The 16248-nt window shown below is 36.9% G+C and overlaps 3 protein-coding genes across 4 annotated transcripts in view; all 3 read right to left on the bottom strand.

Annotated features, from left to right (window-relative positions):
• Positions 1-343: 343 nt before the first annotated feature.
• LOC141393189 (uncharacterized) lies at positions 344-3194 on the bottom strand. Its single transcript, XM_073966147.1, has 3 exons — positions 2904-3194; positions 2731-2845; positions 344-2522 (listed from the first exon to the last, which is right to left on the bottom strand). Exons 1-3 carry the CDS (start codon positions 2937-2939, stop codon positions 388-390), a joined length of 2286 nt encoding a protein of 761 aa, XP_073822248.1. The 5' UTR covers positions 2940-3194; the 3' UTR covers positions 344-387.
• Positions 3195-7905: 4711 nt separating this feature from the next.
• On the bottom strand, positions 7906-10004 carry LOC141393188 (uncharacterized). The gene is made up of 3 exons (XM_073966146.1): positions 9829-10004; positions 9653-9770; positions 7906-9577 (listed from the first exon to the last, which is right to left on the bottom strand). Exons 1-3 carry the CDS (start codon positions 9898-9900, stop codon positions 8004-8006), a joined length of 1764 nt encoding a protein of 587 aa, XP_073822247.1. The 5' UTR covers positions 9901-10004; the 3' UTR covers positions 7906-8003.
• A 3461-nt stretch (positions 10005-13465) lies between these two features.
• LOC141394871 (uncharacterized) overlaps positions 13466-16248 on the bottom strand; it is a 37451-nt gene continuing 34668 nt past the window's right edge. For both annotated transcript variants that reach the window (XM_073969971.1, XM_073969972.1), the window contains exon 4: positions 13466-13678. In XM_073969971.1, coding sequence (XP_073826072.1) covers positions 13586-13678 — 93 coding nt within the window. In that variant the 3' untranslated portion in view covers positions 13466-13585. The remainder of the gene's footprint in view (positions 13679-16248) is intronic.

Here is a 16248-nt window from a genome sequence, read left to right as displayed (position 1 = left end):
ACTTTCTGAAAGAAAGGATGCTATACACACTCTTTGAAAGAAATGGTTCTTCTATAGACCCTTCCTAAAAGAAAGGGTGCTTGTATAGACCCTTCCTAAAAGAAAAGGTGCTTCTATAGACCCTTTCTGAAAGAAACGTTGCTTCTACAGACCCTTTCTGAAAGAAATGGTGCTTCTATCCGGGCTCCTGAGGCAGAATTTTGGTCATATTGAAGTGTACATACCGTTCTATAATCTAAATGCTGAGGTTATATTTATTTCTGATAGTATTCCTTGCACACAATCCTTTGAGAAAATATGGCTTTTCGAAATATTAAAATACTCAAAACACTTTTCAATCAAGTTGGGTTTTTAGGCTTTCCTTTATTCCAAACTCATAACTCTATCTTATCGTCTCCTGGACGACGGTGGCGGTGTTGGTAGATGAAACTGTATTGATCCTAAGCCAAAATTAAGCTTACCATCACGTTTTCTTAGGTAATCATCTCCCTCTTGATCGGTAACAACTTTAATAATAAGACCTCCTCGCTCTGGACATGCATGTGAGTGTATAATTTTCCAGTTACTTGTTCGTAAGTTGAGATTTTGTTTCTCAAGTATATTTAGGATGCGATCCGTTGCTATTGGTGGAGGTGGAACCCATGCCCTCAGTGGCGTTTTGCAGGGAATTTCCCCAACGGAAACTGCTGACAATTGACTTCCTTGCCAAAGATTGCGTAGGCTATGAACAGCTTGAACAAGGAAATCAACAGATTCTTTGTTCCGACAATAAATAACTTTGGCACCTTTATAGATGACTGCACCACCAAATTGCTTACCTTCAGGATTTCCTGTATCAGATACAATAAGTTGCCTCAGACCAGCCTCGACCAACAACCAATGACTATCGCTAATTTTTCCCTCATTATTAGCTTTGTCAATAATTGCTACACGATAGTCTGACGATGATTTATGTTGAGAGATTCTATTCTCCGGTTTTGTAGTACGGTCTCTTTTAGGAGATGTGTTGCGTGTTCTAACTTCAATGGTTTGTTTAGTTGTTGTAGTCTCTGTGAACTTGCAGATAGTTTCAGTTTTATGTGGAGCCACACGGCTGACATTTTCCATTGAATTATTTTTTGTAGATTTAGCTTGCGGTGGTGCTCGTGGGGCTTTGGCGGCATCATTTGTTTGCACAGCACACCGTTCTGTTTGCTTTAGTGCATTTGTAACAGCTGACGTCTCTTTTGGAGATTTTGCTGCCTTCTTTACCTTACTAGCCTCACCGGACGGGCTACATGAGTCTGCTGGTTTGGTAGGAAGGTGTATTCTGTCAATCGGCAAGTCACTCTTGGGTGCCAAAGGAAACTCTCTTTCAAATTTCCTTTTATATTTTAAACGGCTCCTAATAAAGGAAATCTCCTTCTCTGTGAGTTTGTTTGGATCATTATCGATGTACCTACGAAGATAGCGTATTGCGTTTCTATAAAATTTTTTCTCCCTCTCCTCCTTGCTTTTGGAGGGTGGTACTGATACATCTTTATCAGGGAGAGATGTTTCCCCTCCTGTAATTTCCATGTCGTCCTGTTCATCATCGCTTGATAGTGATATGACTTGGTCGTTTGATATCTTATCAGCAATTGCTCGAAGAGTTGGATATTTTTCAAATTGTTTTGAAGGATTGGTGCTTTGTGCAATATATTTAGGGGTTTCACTCTTTAGGTCGAATATGTTCCCTCCACTGCCAAATGCAGGTGAAATAAATGAGCCACCAACATTATTTATTCTCTCATCAATATCCTTGGTATAAGTTGCTTGATGTTGAGGCGCCGTTCTGTAATCATTTCCATGTGGCAATGAAATCGAACAATCCCATCGTGTTTTTCTTCGAAATTGTGAGGTAACTTTTTCTTCCGTTATAGCAGACTGAGTTATGCCACTGTAATCATGCAGTAAACCTCCATTCTCTGTCAAGGAATTTAATCGGAGAGTGTTTTGTAAACTTCCTCGTGAATTTGTACTATCCATGTGTGATTTCTGTAACATAGCTGGAGGATATTTGTCTTCATCTGGTCCAAATTGTGATACGCTATTGTATTGTGCATTTTCACCATCCGACATCATATGATTACGGCGAGTATATGGTAAAGTATCACCTGAACTTGAGGTTGTCAATCGTGATTTTCGTATCAAATCTGTAGAAACTTTTTCAACAGCAGATCCTGATAGTTTTGGGGTACTGCATTCATGCAGTACAATTTTATCCTCTGCCAAGGGATGAACTCTTCGAGAGTATGATGCCAAACTATCTCGTGTTTCACTGGAAATGTTCTTTTTGTTATCATACCAATGCCAATCTTGTTCTTCAGCAAAGTTAAACGTTTGTTTATTGGGAACAAATGCTGACTGCTGATTTTGATTTGGTGTTGGATTGTATCGTGATAAACTTGTATTGTTGCCATTGATCAATGCTTGTGACAAACTCGAGTTATTTACATGATTATTTTTGGATGTTTGGGGGTCACTGTTTTGGAAAAATGCAGCTGAAAGAAAAAAAGAGACATTTTTCTAAGCATACCATGAGATACACAATTTTGTCCATTTGGGCTTTGTATTATGTATGTATGAACATTGAAATACATAAATAGTTTTTTTCTAAGATAGAACAATTCATTCAAAGATTCATGTCATACTATACTTTCCACACGTTACCTTTTTTTGGTAACAAATTACATTCCAACATTTATTTACCTGTTGATCTGCCGTTGAATGTATTAATTATTGGCGGTGGAGGAACTGGCGAAATTGATTGTTGCTTGCTGCCCGCCTTTGAGAAATACTGATTGAGAGTTTCTTCCAATTTGTCCTACAATATAATAAATATTAATCAGACAATGGCCTCTATTATACGTCGAGGTACTTACTCTTGAAATTCGTGGTTCATTTCTTGCCATATCCATTTCAATATGGATAAACAATTTCCTCAGCACGTCCCCTTCCTTTGAGGGAACTAGTTCAAGGGATGTATATGTACTAAAAGGAATTTTTTTGGTTATTTTGTTTCACTTTTCTCTTCCTTTCGTCGCTTGCAATTTTAAGTAATTATTTAAAAATTAAACTTCATTTAAAGTTATTTTTTCACAAAATTACAAATTGTAAACAAACTTTTCAGGTGAAAAAGATAGGGATTTAAAATTCGGTAGATAAACGAAAGCATGGAAGAATAAACAAGGTAAATGCATTGGCATCTATGTAATACTATGTTAACATTTACGAAATCCTTGTGTATACGTCAAATGAAAACTCATCTGAAATCGATTGGATTTCATTTGACGTTTGAGCAATGGAATTGACAGTTGAAATCGAGTGGCTTTCGTAAATGTAAACATAGTATAAGTTTATAAATATGGTAATTGTGCTATGTCCCGGTCCACACTAGAGTGATTTCATAGAAAAAATTGCATGAAATTATGCGTCTCTAGATCGACTTCCATATTAGAGTAAAATCATAAAATTGCTGTAGTGGGGAATTCGAACGCCTAATTTCATGAAATTTTTTAATGAAATTCACGCTAGTGTGTACCGGGACTAATAGTACGTTTATATATAACCGGATTTAACATGTTCAATTATTAGAAGGTTGGGCAGGTTGATAAAATTTTTAAAAAACAACTCTGAAGCCAGTTTGCTTATAACTTCAAAATTAATAATAACAAATGCAACAAGTGTTGTTCATTTGAGTTTGTCAAAGTTTGTATTGTTTACATTTTGTTTATTTTTTTATTTTGTTTGACTTTATTTGTTGTTGTGATTAGACACTTGCGTAAGACTAAAGATTTATATATTTTCCGCGCCTCGGCACCGCAGGCCCTCTCTCTTTGGTCTCTTTCTCAGACTGGTCTATTTGAAAATAAGAATGTTCGTGATGAGTACTTCAGCTACATTACCAAGTGTAGATGAAGTCCCAAGACTTGTACCATTCTGTTGACAGGTGCATCTAAGCTTTGCATGTTGCACGTATCTTGGTAATTGAACAACGTCTGATTCCTAGTGCTGGTTCCATTGTCTTTGTAACACCTTTGGACTTGGAAGCAGTTAACTGAAAATGATCCGTACTCGAGAGAAGGTGATTGCGATTGGATGTTAAAATGGGAACCACTAATTTTCATTTATTAAAATGCTAACATTAAATAAAACACAATATTAAGGAGAGACCGAGACCTTTATAATTTGGTAGATAAGTTTGTATTACTCCTAGGATTTGCCCTTGAAAATCGGTTATATCGGTTTGCGTTTTGATATAGCCCCCATAGATCCGTACCTCCCGTTTTTCGTTTTAAGGTTCATTATTCAAGCGAAATGGCTAAAATTTGCTGCCTTGGTACCTATATCTGTTGGATATAGGTACCTTGGTGCCTACATCTGTTGGATATAGGTACCTTGGTGCCTACATCTGTTGGATATAGGTACCTTGGTACCTATATCTGTTGGATATATAATATATTTCCGTGCAGAGTTGTCGGTCCAAGTTTTGATATAGCCCCAATCAAAAAGCCTATTTTAAAGCCATGACTTAGCATAGACTACTTTAGGGATTGCCTAGTATAGTGCTGCGATAATGGCATGAACGCGATGTAGTTGGTAAACCAGGTTAAAGCATTTATGAAGACATAGACAATGTCTTTTGTAGGTTCGTCTGTCCAATCAACCAGACTGGAAGCCATTTATTTATGTAAACTTTTTTTACTAGGAATAAATGTCTACAAGTAGTCATTTAGTCTATCCTTCATCCGGTTGTATTCGGATGTTCATATGAAGATTCTGCAGCGGTTTTTTGCATTCCACGTTCTTGGTAACTTTTAGCCAAATCCTCGGAATCGAGAAGATATCGACAATGACAAAGTGAATTTCTCCAATCTGCATCCCAAAATATTGGCCCTTTAACGTAGGTCCCCCTTTCAGTACATTTTGACTTTGGTTCGTTATTATCATTGTCCAGTTTAGGCTTTTTGGATCAGGGCTCTTAGCAGCCGGCTTGTCATCACATTCTCCCATATTCATTATTTCCGAAGTGCTCTTGTCAAGATCACTTTTTAGCTTATCACCATCCTCACACACTGATACTTCGCCAGCGATGGTTACATTTCCATCGGTCATTGACTAGTTCAATTTATCCACTGATGTCAGTGAAAGTTTTGTATAATTCATGTGGAATTTGTGTTTGGCCATGCACCCACTATAAAGTATCTCATCATCATTGAAATGAAATCAATTGTTGCAAATTCCACATTGCAACACAATTCCTTCTGCTGTACGATCTGGATCTGTATAGGGTCTATGACAATTGCAAAAAAGTTCCTGGAAATATTAATTATACAAATTATTCCGATTTGCTGCCACAACCCGTTTCACGCTAGGATTTAGACACATCTGTAAGAGTTACTCACAGGTTCAGTTGGACAATAGCAGCGTCAATACATTTCATCACGGCTTTTTGGGGCAGCAAGTCAGACATGAATACAATGCTTGTCGTTTAGCGGCACACTGTGTATAGGTGCATACTTTTTCGTCAGATGCTCCTAATAAAGCAGCATATTCACTGGATTCATCCAAAACATTTTTTCCAACTTCCGGCCTTCTTTACGTTTGCCATAGCTCGGATATAAAACGAACGACAAATGTATTTTTCCCACCAAGCGGAGATTAAATCACGTATTGAATTTTGTTTGTGTTTACATAAATTCAATAAACATTTAAATTGAATACATTTATTTTGTCGTTTATCAACCATTGTCAAAACTATTTTGACACAATATGTTTGCTGTGTCCTACCTTGTAATGATTGTACCATGGTACAATAATTCATAGGTAGGCCAGGTATGAGAATCGCCAAAAAAATGCAACCCTGTCGCTATGGCGTAAAACGTCAAAATTGTTTTGATGAATGATAACGGATGAGTAAACAAAGAAGAAGAAGAAGAAGAACGAAATATTGAAATGAAAACAAAACAGAGTTGAATTTTTTGATCAATAATAAATATCAACTCTGCATGTCAACACGGTTTTGACAGATTAAGCCATAACAAACAAAAAAATTGTAATCAGCTGTTAAGGCCTGCGTACATAAGCTGCCTTGCCTCCTTACCTTGCTTACTTCTGATAAAAGAATAAAAAAGAAAAGGGCAACCCAGTTCGAAATTTCCTCGGCCTTCTTTATTCTTTTATTTTTATTATGTCAGAAATGAAGCAGGAAAGCAAGGCAATCAGGCAGAGCAGCTTATGTACGCAGGCCTTTAGCTGTGGCCTACCTAAGACATGGATTGTACCATGGGATCATGGTACAATAATACAGGTAGCATTATAAAGCCAGCTGATGGTAACATAATGTGTCAATTGCATTGAATTGATGTCAAATTTTGACATCTTATGTTACCAACAATTGCCGATGCGGCTACCTGTGTATTTGTACCATGCATGGGATTTAACAAACCGACTGGCTTTTAAATGTCAATTCCATTGCTTATATTTCAAACAAATCCTCATAAAGAAGGTTAACCCTGCAAAAAGCTCTCTTATTATTTATTTCTTACAGTCTATGGAACAATTTTCCTTACAGACTATATCGAAGTGTATTTTACAATTTCTAATCACAAAAGATTATTAATTTTTTTAATATTTTCCTGCAGTGACTCTTTTGTTGCACTAAATTCAACCGATGCATATCTATTAAGCATATTAAAATATCTTAATGCCCTATTAATGGGGCTATTATTAACATAATTATTCCTATGGCAATCAATATGAAAAACATTGCAATTACGCAAGTTATGGCAAGGTATAATAAAGGGTATTTTTTCTAAGAGACATAAACAATCAATTGTAGAATTTAATAAATCGAACACGAATAACATAGAATGAGTTTTCCTTCTGAATTCTAATGTTTCTAAGTTGATCAAAAGGCAGCGAGATTCATAATTTGGTATGGGTTGTGAAAAATGTAAATTTGACAATGCAAATTTGATGAATTTCTTTTGAATTCTTTCAATTCTATTAATATGAACCGTTGAACAGGGATTCCATATGAAAGATCCATATTCAACCTTTGATCTAACATACGATGTGTATAATAGTTTTAGCGTATAAGGGTCATTAAAGTCTGCACAATTACGTTTTATAAATGCTAAAATAGAGTATGCTTTGGGGATAATTTTATCAATGTGCTGAATAAACATACATCTTATGGTCGAAAGTAATACCAAGATCATCCATTCATTTCTCATCCACTTTATCCAAGACATGATCACCAAGCTGAAAAGTTAACTGTAATGGATCTCTTAGTCGGCTGTAGGACATATGAGAACACTTTGACACATTAAGCTTTAAATTATTACGAAGGCACCATGATTCAAAATTCTTCAAATCTGACTGCAAGTTAATAGAATCCATTACTGAATTAACTTTAGGCAATGTTTATATTATAGCTTTTTGCAGGGTTAACCTTCGTTATGAGGATTTATTTGAAATATAAGCAATGGAATTGACATTTAAAACCCAGTGGGTTTGTTAAATCCAGTTATATATAAACGTACTATTAGAAAAGATTTTTAAATCATCTGCAAACAATAAAAGTTTCGTATGATTAAAGCAAGCAGCTATATCATTGATGAAAATGTTGAATAGCAAAGGTCCAAGAATACTCCCTTGTGGAACGCCAGACGTTTGATAAAAATGTGCAGATTCAACATCCCCAATTTTATATATACAGCATATTACCATTAAAAAAGTAAAGGAACAAAGCTAAGATGTTTTATTGCTGTTAATAGGTTATGATTTGTCCTTTAAGCTACTAAAAAGAGAACACAAGTAGAAATTCAGGTTTATCCAAGCCTTAATTTGTGTAAAAGAATAAAGAAATGCAGGATCGAATTTGAGTTAGGTCGTACTTGGCCTTTATTCATTTACATACAATTTAGCGTGAAGCAAGAAACAAAAGTCATTGTGTTTCTACCATTACTGCCTATCAGCTACTTGGCTTCGACAATGTCATCACCATCGTCTTCGCCGTCAGGACTAAGTGGACGTAATATTTTTACTTTAGCTTCTCTTATACCAAAAAATAGCTTATTTCCCAATTTTTCCAGAGCTGCTACACCGTCTTCCGATATGGACAGCACTAAGCTCATGCTGTTGTTATTTGATGCTTCTGTTGCGATTATGAACCAATCGTCCATAGGAACATTTGGGTTCATTTTTGCCAGGCTCTCCAAAATAAGAGGGGTCTCGATTTGAACATTTGGTAACCAAATTCTGGCGCTTGGTCTCATAGGAATTTCCCTTGCAGGGATCAGTCTCAGACCGATGTCTTCCCAAACATTGCTAACCTTAGCGATGCTAGTTTCCAGGAAGTTCTTTGAAAACTCGTCCAAACATTTGATTATTCTAAAACCGCGGTGAACCTCGCTAGAGTCGAAATGAGGTACAGGTGAACCGGTGCTGTTAAGAACATGCTTCATAACAAGTTCAGACAGCATAGATTCAACTCTGCCCCATTGCGAGACGGTTATAGGGGACAGTCTTTCTTTCTTACTGTTGACAAGGGCTACCGACATATTGTCTTTTACAACATCCTTGAAGGCTCTTTTGGTCACTGAAGAGGCTGGCGGCATGTTCTCGCCTTTGGTATTTTTACGCTTTGCAGATTTTGTTTTTACTTCAACTGGGTTTTTATCATTTTGAAATTTCTTCCTCTCCTCGTACTCCTTAACAATCTTTGTGTACTTCAATTTGTCCGTCTCATCAAGTTCGTGTACTATACCATTTGCTTCATTATTGGCAATCTTGCCCAGAATAAAAATCGCCTTTTGGTATAGTGATTTTCGAATATCGGACGGAGAATTTCTTTTTTTTCTTGCGCTCACTGCCTGATTATCGTCTACCGAGGATTGGGGATGCAATTTTTTAGATTCCGACTCCGTTTGCTGTCGTTTTCTGGGACTCTTGCTATGTGTTCTAAGCTCAATTGTTTTCTTACTTTGCGTGATCTCTGTGACCTTACAAAAAGTATCCGCTCTGTTTGAATATTTGTTTCTTTGAACAGCATTAGTCCGCTTCATAACACTTCCTTGTGCCAAAATGGCATTACCTCGGCTACCAAATGCATCACCAATTAACGGATTACCACTGTTACTTGTTCTCTCATCAATGTCCCGGCTGGCAATTGGATATTGATAATCATTTCGATTTGACAATGAATCCGAATATTCACGTCTTGGTCTTATTGAGTTTGTTGAAACTTTGTCATGATTTAAATCAAACCGAGTCATGCCACCGTATGAATATCCCCTATCATCTGGCGAGGAATCAACTCGACGGTGAGAGTACGGCAAGCTATCGCGTGCATCATTGGTGATTTTACGTTTATTATCAAACCAATGTTGATCTTGATCAAACCAATGTCGTTCTATATCAGTAAATGATTGTTTTTTGGCACCAAATGCTGACTGATGATCCTGATCGTATCGAGATGAATTATTACTACCACGGCTATAGCTTGAGCTAATATTTCTAGATGTTGGCAGTTCATTGTTGTCAAAAATTCCTGTTTTAACAAAATTAACAAAATTATTAAAAATATTTATTGTGTAGATTAAATGAACTTTCAACAGTCATTTACCTAATGATCGACTATTGAAGTTATTTATAATTGGCGGTGGAGGTGCTGGCGGGTAGTTCCATTGCTGATTATCGTCACCACGCGAAGAGGACTGATTGAAACTTTGTTCCCAATTGCTCTATACGTAAGGAAAATTTTGTTAATATATTGTTTCTATATTATGCGGAAGAAGTTACTCTTGAAGCACGCGAATCGTTTCTGGGCATATCCCGATCCCGGCGAATGCATCTACTCTTGTCCATTTTCATGGAAAACTATTTCCTCGCCTGTGAAAATGTTTGTGGAATTAACTTGTTAAAATTAAACAATTTTGTAAACAAAAACGTTAGGGTTATAGAGTTCTAGTTATTGCAAGGGATCTATAAATTTCATTTAAATTGCACAATAATAAAGGTACAGTGACTGTCACTGAAAATGATGCAACATGAAATATAAAATACCCAGCAAAAAAATTGGAAGTAGTGCAATTGGGTTATGATTTCACAAACTCTCTCGATGTAATCCCACAGAATTATGAAAAATGCACTCCGTTCGATACATTTTATAGTCGTTATTATAGAGATACCTTCTAAAAACAAAAAAGGTCTTTAAATTTATAAGAAATTGTTATAAAATAAAGTCCCTGGCCACACTACAGTAATTTCATTGAAATTTTGATATGAAATTATGCGTCTCTAGATCGACGTCCATAGTAGAGTAAAATCATAAAATTGCTGTAGTGGGGAATTCGATTTAAGAACACCTAATTTCATGAAATTTTTTAATGAAATTCACGCTAGTGTGGACCGGGACAAAGAAATGCAAGCTAAACACTAAATGCAAGCTTAAGGCCTAAGTACATAAGCTGCCTCGCCTGGTTGCTATGCTTTCCTGCTTCATTTCCGTTGACATAAGAAAAATAAAAGAATAAAGAAGGCATAGACAATTTCGAACTAGGTTGCCCTTTTCTTTTTTATTCTTTTATCAGAAGCAAGCAAGGCAAGCAGGCGAGGCAGCTTATGTACCCAGGCTTTTATGATTTCACAACATCTTTCGATGTAGTCCAACAGACTTATGAAAAGTGCACTCCGTTCGATACTTTTTATAAGCAGTTTCTTTAGAGATCCCTACAAAAAACAGTTAATTTATCCCTATTCAGCGATGACATTTTTTTCTAAAGACAACAAAAAAAGTCTGTTTACATTTTTGAAGGCCTAGGTACATAACCTGCTCGACTGCTTGCTTCTGATAAAAGAATAAAAAAGAAAAGGGCAACCCTGTTCGAAATTTGCTCGGCCTTATTTATTCTTTTATTTTTATTATAGGTGTGTACGATAACCCAATAATTTGTACAAATTCGTACAAATTATTGCTGAATGCTGTTCGATAACAAAATTATCCAGCAAAAGAGAGCGAGTTTGGAGAGATTTTTGGAGAGTTTTGTGACTGAGAACTTGCAAATTTTTGCTGGGAAAATTTGTCCCGCAAAAATTTGCAAGTCTGATCAGCTGATTTGAAAACATTTGTTTTGTTTTATTTTTTATTCTTGTTTGGCGAAAACAAAAAAAAAAAAAATATTGAAATATCAAAAAATTAAACATCAAAAGTTGAAAAATATAAAAAAATCATGGAAAACAAGAACATCAAGTTGATGCAAAAACTTTTCTTCTTCTTTTTTTTCAAAACAGTTGATTCCTTGCAAGTTTTTACAAATTGTTGTTCGATAACTTTCTGCAATTTTTCTTGCTTGAGAGAGTAAAATTCACTGAGAGAGGTTGCTGGAATTGACTGAGTAATTTTTGCTGGGAAAGTTATCGTACACACCTTATGTCAGATACGAAGCAGGGAAACAAGGCAATCAGGCGAGGCAGCTTATGTACCCAGCATGGTACAATAATACAGGTAGCATTATCATGCCAGCTGATGGTAACACAATGTGTCAACTGCATTGAATTGATGTCAAATTTTGACATCTTATGTTGCCAACAATTGCCGATGCGGCTACCTGTGTATTTGTACCATGGTACCCAGGTCTTAAGAATTTGTTATAAAATAAATACCCAGCAAACCAAATGTCGGATGTCCGACATATCGGAACAATTTCGGAAGCAAAATCGTTCGGATTTCGTTCCGATTTCGGAGAAAACGTCGGAAACAAATTTTCCTTCGCATAACAACCACCTTTTGTATATATCTAACAAGCAACATTTTAGTTTGTTGTCGAAAAACAAAATGGTTATAAAATTCTCATATACATTTTAAAATATTTTAAATATAAATGCAACATATAATAGTTCAAGCTAGTGCTGATAGACTCATCATATTCGTACACAAAGTTTACATTGTTCCTACTATAACTACAAAATAAAAGCCACAGTGAAAATTATTAGATACGTTTGAAATTGGGTTTGTGCAATTATATTGTGCAAAATGTCAGCAAAAGCTAACAGCCCGATCATGAATATCAACTCCCCGTGAGTTTTCTCACTCTCTCCTTTAAGTTGCAACGGCAAAGAGACAAATCTCACGAGGAGTTTACATTCATGATCGGGCTGATAACCATTATCGCCATTTTATATAAAAATTAATGGTGTTGCCAAATTAACGATAATATCGATAGCTATCGATTTTTTCAAATGCTACAAAATGGGTATACGATGAAGTTATTTTCAGGTGATATAGCCCAAAAACCGATTTTTAGACACGGGTTGTTCAATAAAATTCTCAAAAGGTCGAAAATAGGCCCATTATGGGGTGCTCACTTAGTCCCGGTCCACACTAGCGTGAATTTCATTAACAAATTTAATGAAATTAGGTGTTCTTAAATCGAATTCCCCACTACAGCAATTTTATGATTTTACTCTACTATGGACGTAGATCTAGAGACGCATAATTTCATATCAAATTTTTTTTTTCTCAAAAAGAGGTTGTAATATCTTCTCTGGTCCCAGAGATATGACCCTTAGGATCAACCCGGTTTTCTAAGTAGCTATTTAGAGCAAATTTTATAATTTAAAAGAAAATTTTGTTCCCGTTCCCGAGATTTGCACCATAGGAGAAAGTCTTAAAAACGGGGCCGAAGGCCGGCCTTTCAGAGAGATTTACATATAATTTAAAAGAAAATTTTGTTCAATTTAGAACTTTAAAATTTTCCGTAGACACCTACAATGTAAAGAAATACCTATTCCAGAACCTTTAAGAATCTACAAATTTTTACTACGATAACAATTTTTCCTTTACGATATCGAAATAATAGTACAAATTAGTAGATTTTTGAAGTTCTGAAACAGAGCAAAATGAGCGTAACAAAACCCGTTTGTCAAGATTTTAAGGGTCATATCTCTGGATCCAAAGAAGGTATTACAATATATAGCACCATTACAGAAAGGCTAATATGCGAGATACAACCTTTTTTCGACTTTTTGAGGAATTTATTGTAAACCCGGGTATAAAAATGGGTTTTTGGACTATATCACCTGAACACCCCAGCACCACTTGTTGGATAGGTATTTCCATAAGCTATCCACCGATACCCATTTTGTAGAATTCGGCTCACAGTAGAGCCGGTTTTAACTCGGGATTCGTACCCGGACATTCGAGTCAAATAACAGGGTAAACGGGTCCGTCCCCCAAATTATATATTCCCGTGATCAGCGCAAGAATATCTACTTTTGGACAAAATTTCAAAAAAAAAAAAATCAGAGGGTTTTTACTAGAGTTGTTCCTCGAAAAGTGTTCCTTTACTTGATGTTAACATACAACTGATATGAGAGCAATTCACAACCTTTAATACTTTTGCCACTTTACTACTATTAATAAAAATGCAATATAACATGTGGTGCTTTAAAAATCTTTCCTTCATTGAAAGATTCTAAAACTACAGTTTTTTATTCAAGTTCTAATCAATTGATAAGCTAATTGTTAATAATAGATGACAATTGAAAGTGATTAAATTCACTTGACTGGTGGTGGTTTGCCTTTGTTAAGTTTTTTCTGCAAACTTTTATAGTACTTGAGGAAATCTGGAAATTCCGAGTTAGTTATGACCTGAAATTTAGAGAATTCGTGAAAAAATATCCATTATTGATCTCGTTTTAAAAGTAGAATATTTAATACAATAGAAATAGAATTTGTAGATTAGTATCAATAAATTCTCAAAATGTGCCTAGCTCTTAGTTTCGATCCACAACATATAACAGAACTTACTGAACCTGTATTAAGATGTGATACAATTATGTATATATATCACCATGGAGTCCATTAAGTGCAGCTTCAAAAAGCTAAAATGATCTCGACAATTCATCAAGAGCCTCCCCCTCATTTGCCACAATATATGTACTTACACGAAATACCTATGTATTATCCGGTGAGCCAATTAGGATTTGATATTAAGCGTAGATCATGTACATGTTGACATTCTTAATACGGGAAAATAATATGTTGTTAGTCTGTTAGTTAGCCCAACCATAGGAAAACGCACCCGCTGGACATCCCGGTGCCATTATCAATCGACGTAGGACCGAAATGTATCCACATTCGTACAATAAATACAATCCGCTTCGACAACGTCCTCCACCACAAGTTTTTTAAAGTGAGAGAGAGGCAAATGCACAGACCCACCAGAACCACCAGAATTCTATTTACGTATCTTAGATTTGGACCAATATCCAATGTATGTATGTATATGTGTTTCGCAGAATATATTTCCGTATATGGGTTTTGCAAAATATATTTAACACACATCTGAACCATTTAAAACAAAATTACTCTGGCGAGTCAAAAAGGTGGATGGACTCCTATGAGTAGTATATCTAGATCCCAAGCATCTTCCTGAAGCTTCCAAATGGGAGATATCAACACTTAAGTAGATGCTGCAATAACTATGCCGACATGTGATAGGTGTGGAGATGGCGTGCAGCTATCCCACTGGATAGCTATTTCTTTCGCTGGGGACTCAACAGTCTTTGATACGGGCGACAAAAGCGAAATTGGTCTTAACGCGCGTCATCCTGCCTGCCTTCAGTAGCGCGACCACCCTGCCCATTTTTCAGACTTCGGACACGATGTGGTGGTTAGCGTCAGGTTGAGAAGAAGAGAACAAATGCGACGTAGTACTCTTCTGTCCGCCATATCACTCCAGGGGTACTCGACTGTCATTTAAAATAACTTGCGTACCTCTTCGGATCAGTTGTCAAACGTAACTGAGGTCCTATCTTCCTTCATTCCAGGGTTCGAGAGTGTCGTTGCCCACAATTCACCTATTCCGACTTCAATGTTGCAACTCGAGATGATTTAACAACCACTTGTTCCACTTATGATCATCGTCCAACCTTTTTACTTCCAGTTTCATCTTTCTGATTCTGGTAACTGGGGTTGGCTCGACGAAACTCATCACGCTCACGTCGCCTCTGCTGGGAAATCACTTCGGACATCGAGCAGTTGCAGCAGTGGTGATGTCCCGAAAGGTCCTCTCTGTTACCCGCAGGTCAGAAGCATCCCACGATTAATGCAAAAGCGGCGTTCAGAGGTGATGAAATCGGTCGGCCTGCTGATGGAGAAATGGTAAATATAAATAGATGGTCCTACCCAAGAGAAACCACGGGTTGCTAGCTAACATAATTTGTCAGATCAGGTGAGACGAACTGTGACATTATCTGCTAATTCTGGTAGGGGTACCATCATTAACCGTGCAAATCGTAGAGCTAGCAATTTGCTCAGCCCGCACTATATCCCTCTGGTCATTGCCGAGGGAGGGCGGAATGTCACAACTCAAGATGAACATTAATGTCCTCTAAGACCAGTGGATTATGACCTTTCAAAGGGTGCTAATGTTGGGCATATAACATGGAGTATAGCTATTTATCGGTGGGATGTACTCGTATAGGTTAAGCAACTCTACCTCAACAGTTCCACATCTGACTGCTATTCCCATACATTCCATGTACGTGTCATTTGAGCCAGATTTAAGCAAGATAGATAACCATGACAACGCTGTAAGCTGCAGTTGTTGATCTTACCAGCGACCATGATATTCTTCCGTCTTATAAAATCCATTATTTCCTCGATTTTAATTCGGTGACTATTCCAAAAGGATGCATTTTCCGGGATTGCAACAGCAACGACTGGTGTTAAGTGCTGCGTGACCGGTTGCGGGGGAGTCTTGTATTCCTATGATGATGACGACGACTCACTGGTGGCCGTGTTCACGCAGCAGCATGCAGAAACGTAGTCCCTCACATGGACGAGTCTAGAGCAACCCCTGAGATGCACCCACTCCCTGCATCTCACGGAAGCTTGGGTGTGGTGGATGCGACAAACCGAGCACATCCATGTTGGTCCTTGGTTTTCCTCCGTCCCGGCACAGACCAAAGGATATGATGCTTTTAACACGAATACAAACATATGTACACTGGGGAGACATCAACTGGTTCCCTTGTCACTGTGGGTTAGTTTAATCCGCTGCTGTTCCCTTCGTTCATCTGCATATGAAACCAGTTTCCTCTTCCCTCTGAAAGTAATATATTTTTTGGTCGACAATTGTGTGAGCTAACTTGTAAATTGGTCACCTCTACGTTACACTTGAACATGTGGAATATGTATATGGAACATTTCTTAAG

This window comes from Musca autumnalis, unplaced genomic scaffold, assembly GCF_047663935.1.
Source record: "Musca autumnalis isolate F117 unplaced genomic scaffold, ASM4766393v1 scaffold_2, whole genome shotgun sequence".
Lineage (NCBI taxonomy): Eukaryota > Metazoa > Arthropoda > Insecta > Diptera > Muscidae > Musca > Musca autumnalis.
The sequence above is the reverse complement of the archived record's forward strand: the minus strand, read 5'-3'. Positions and strand labels throughout refer to the sequence as shown.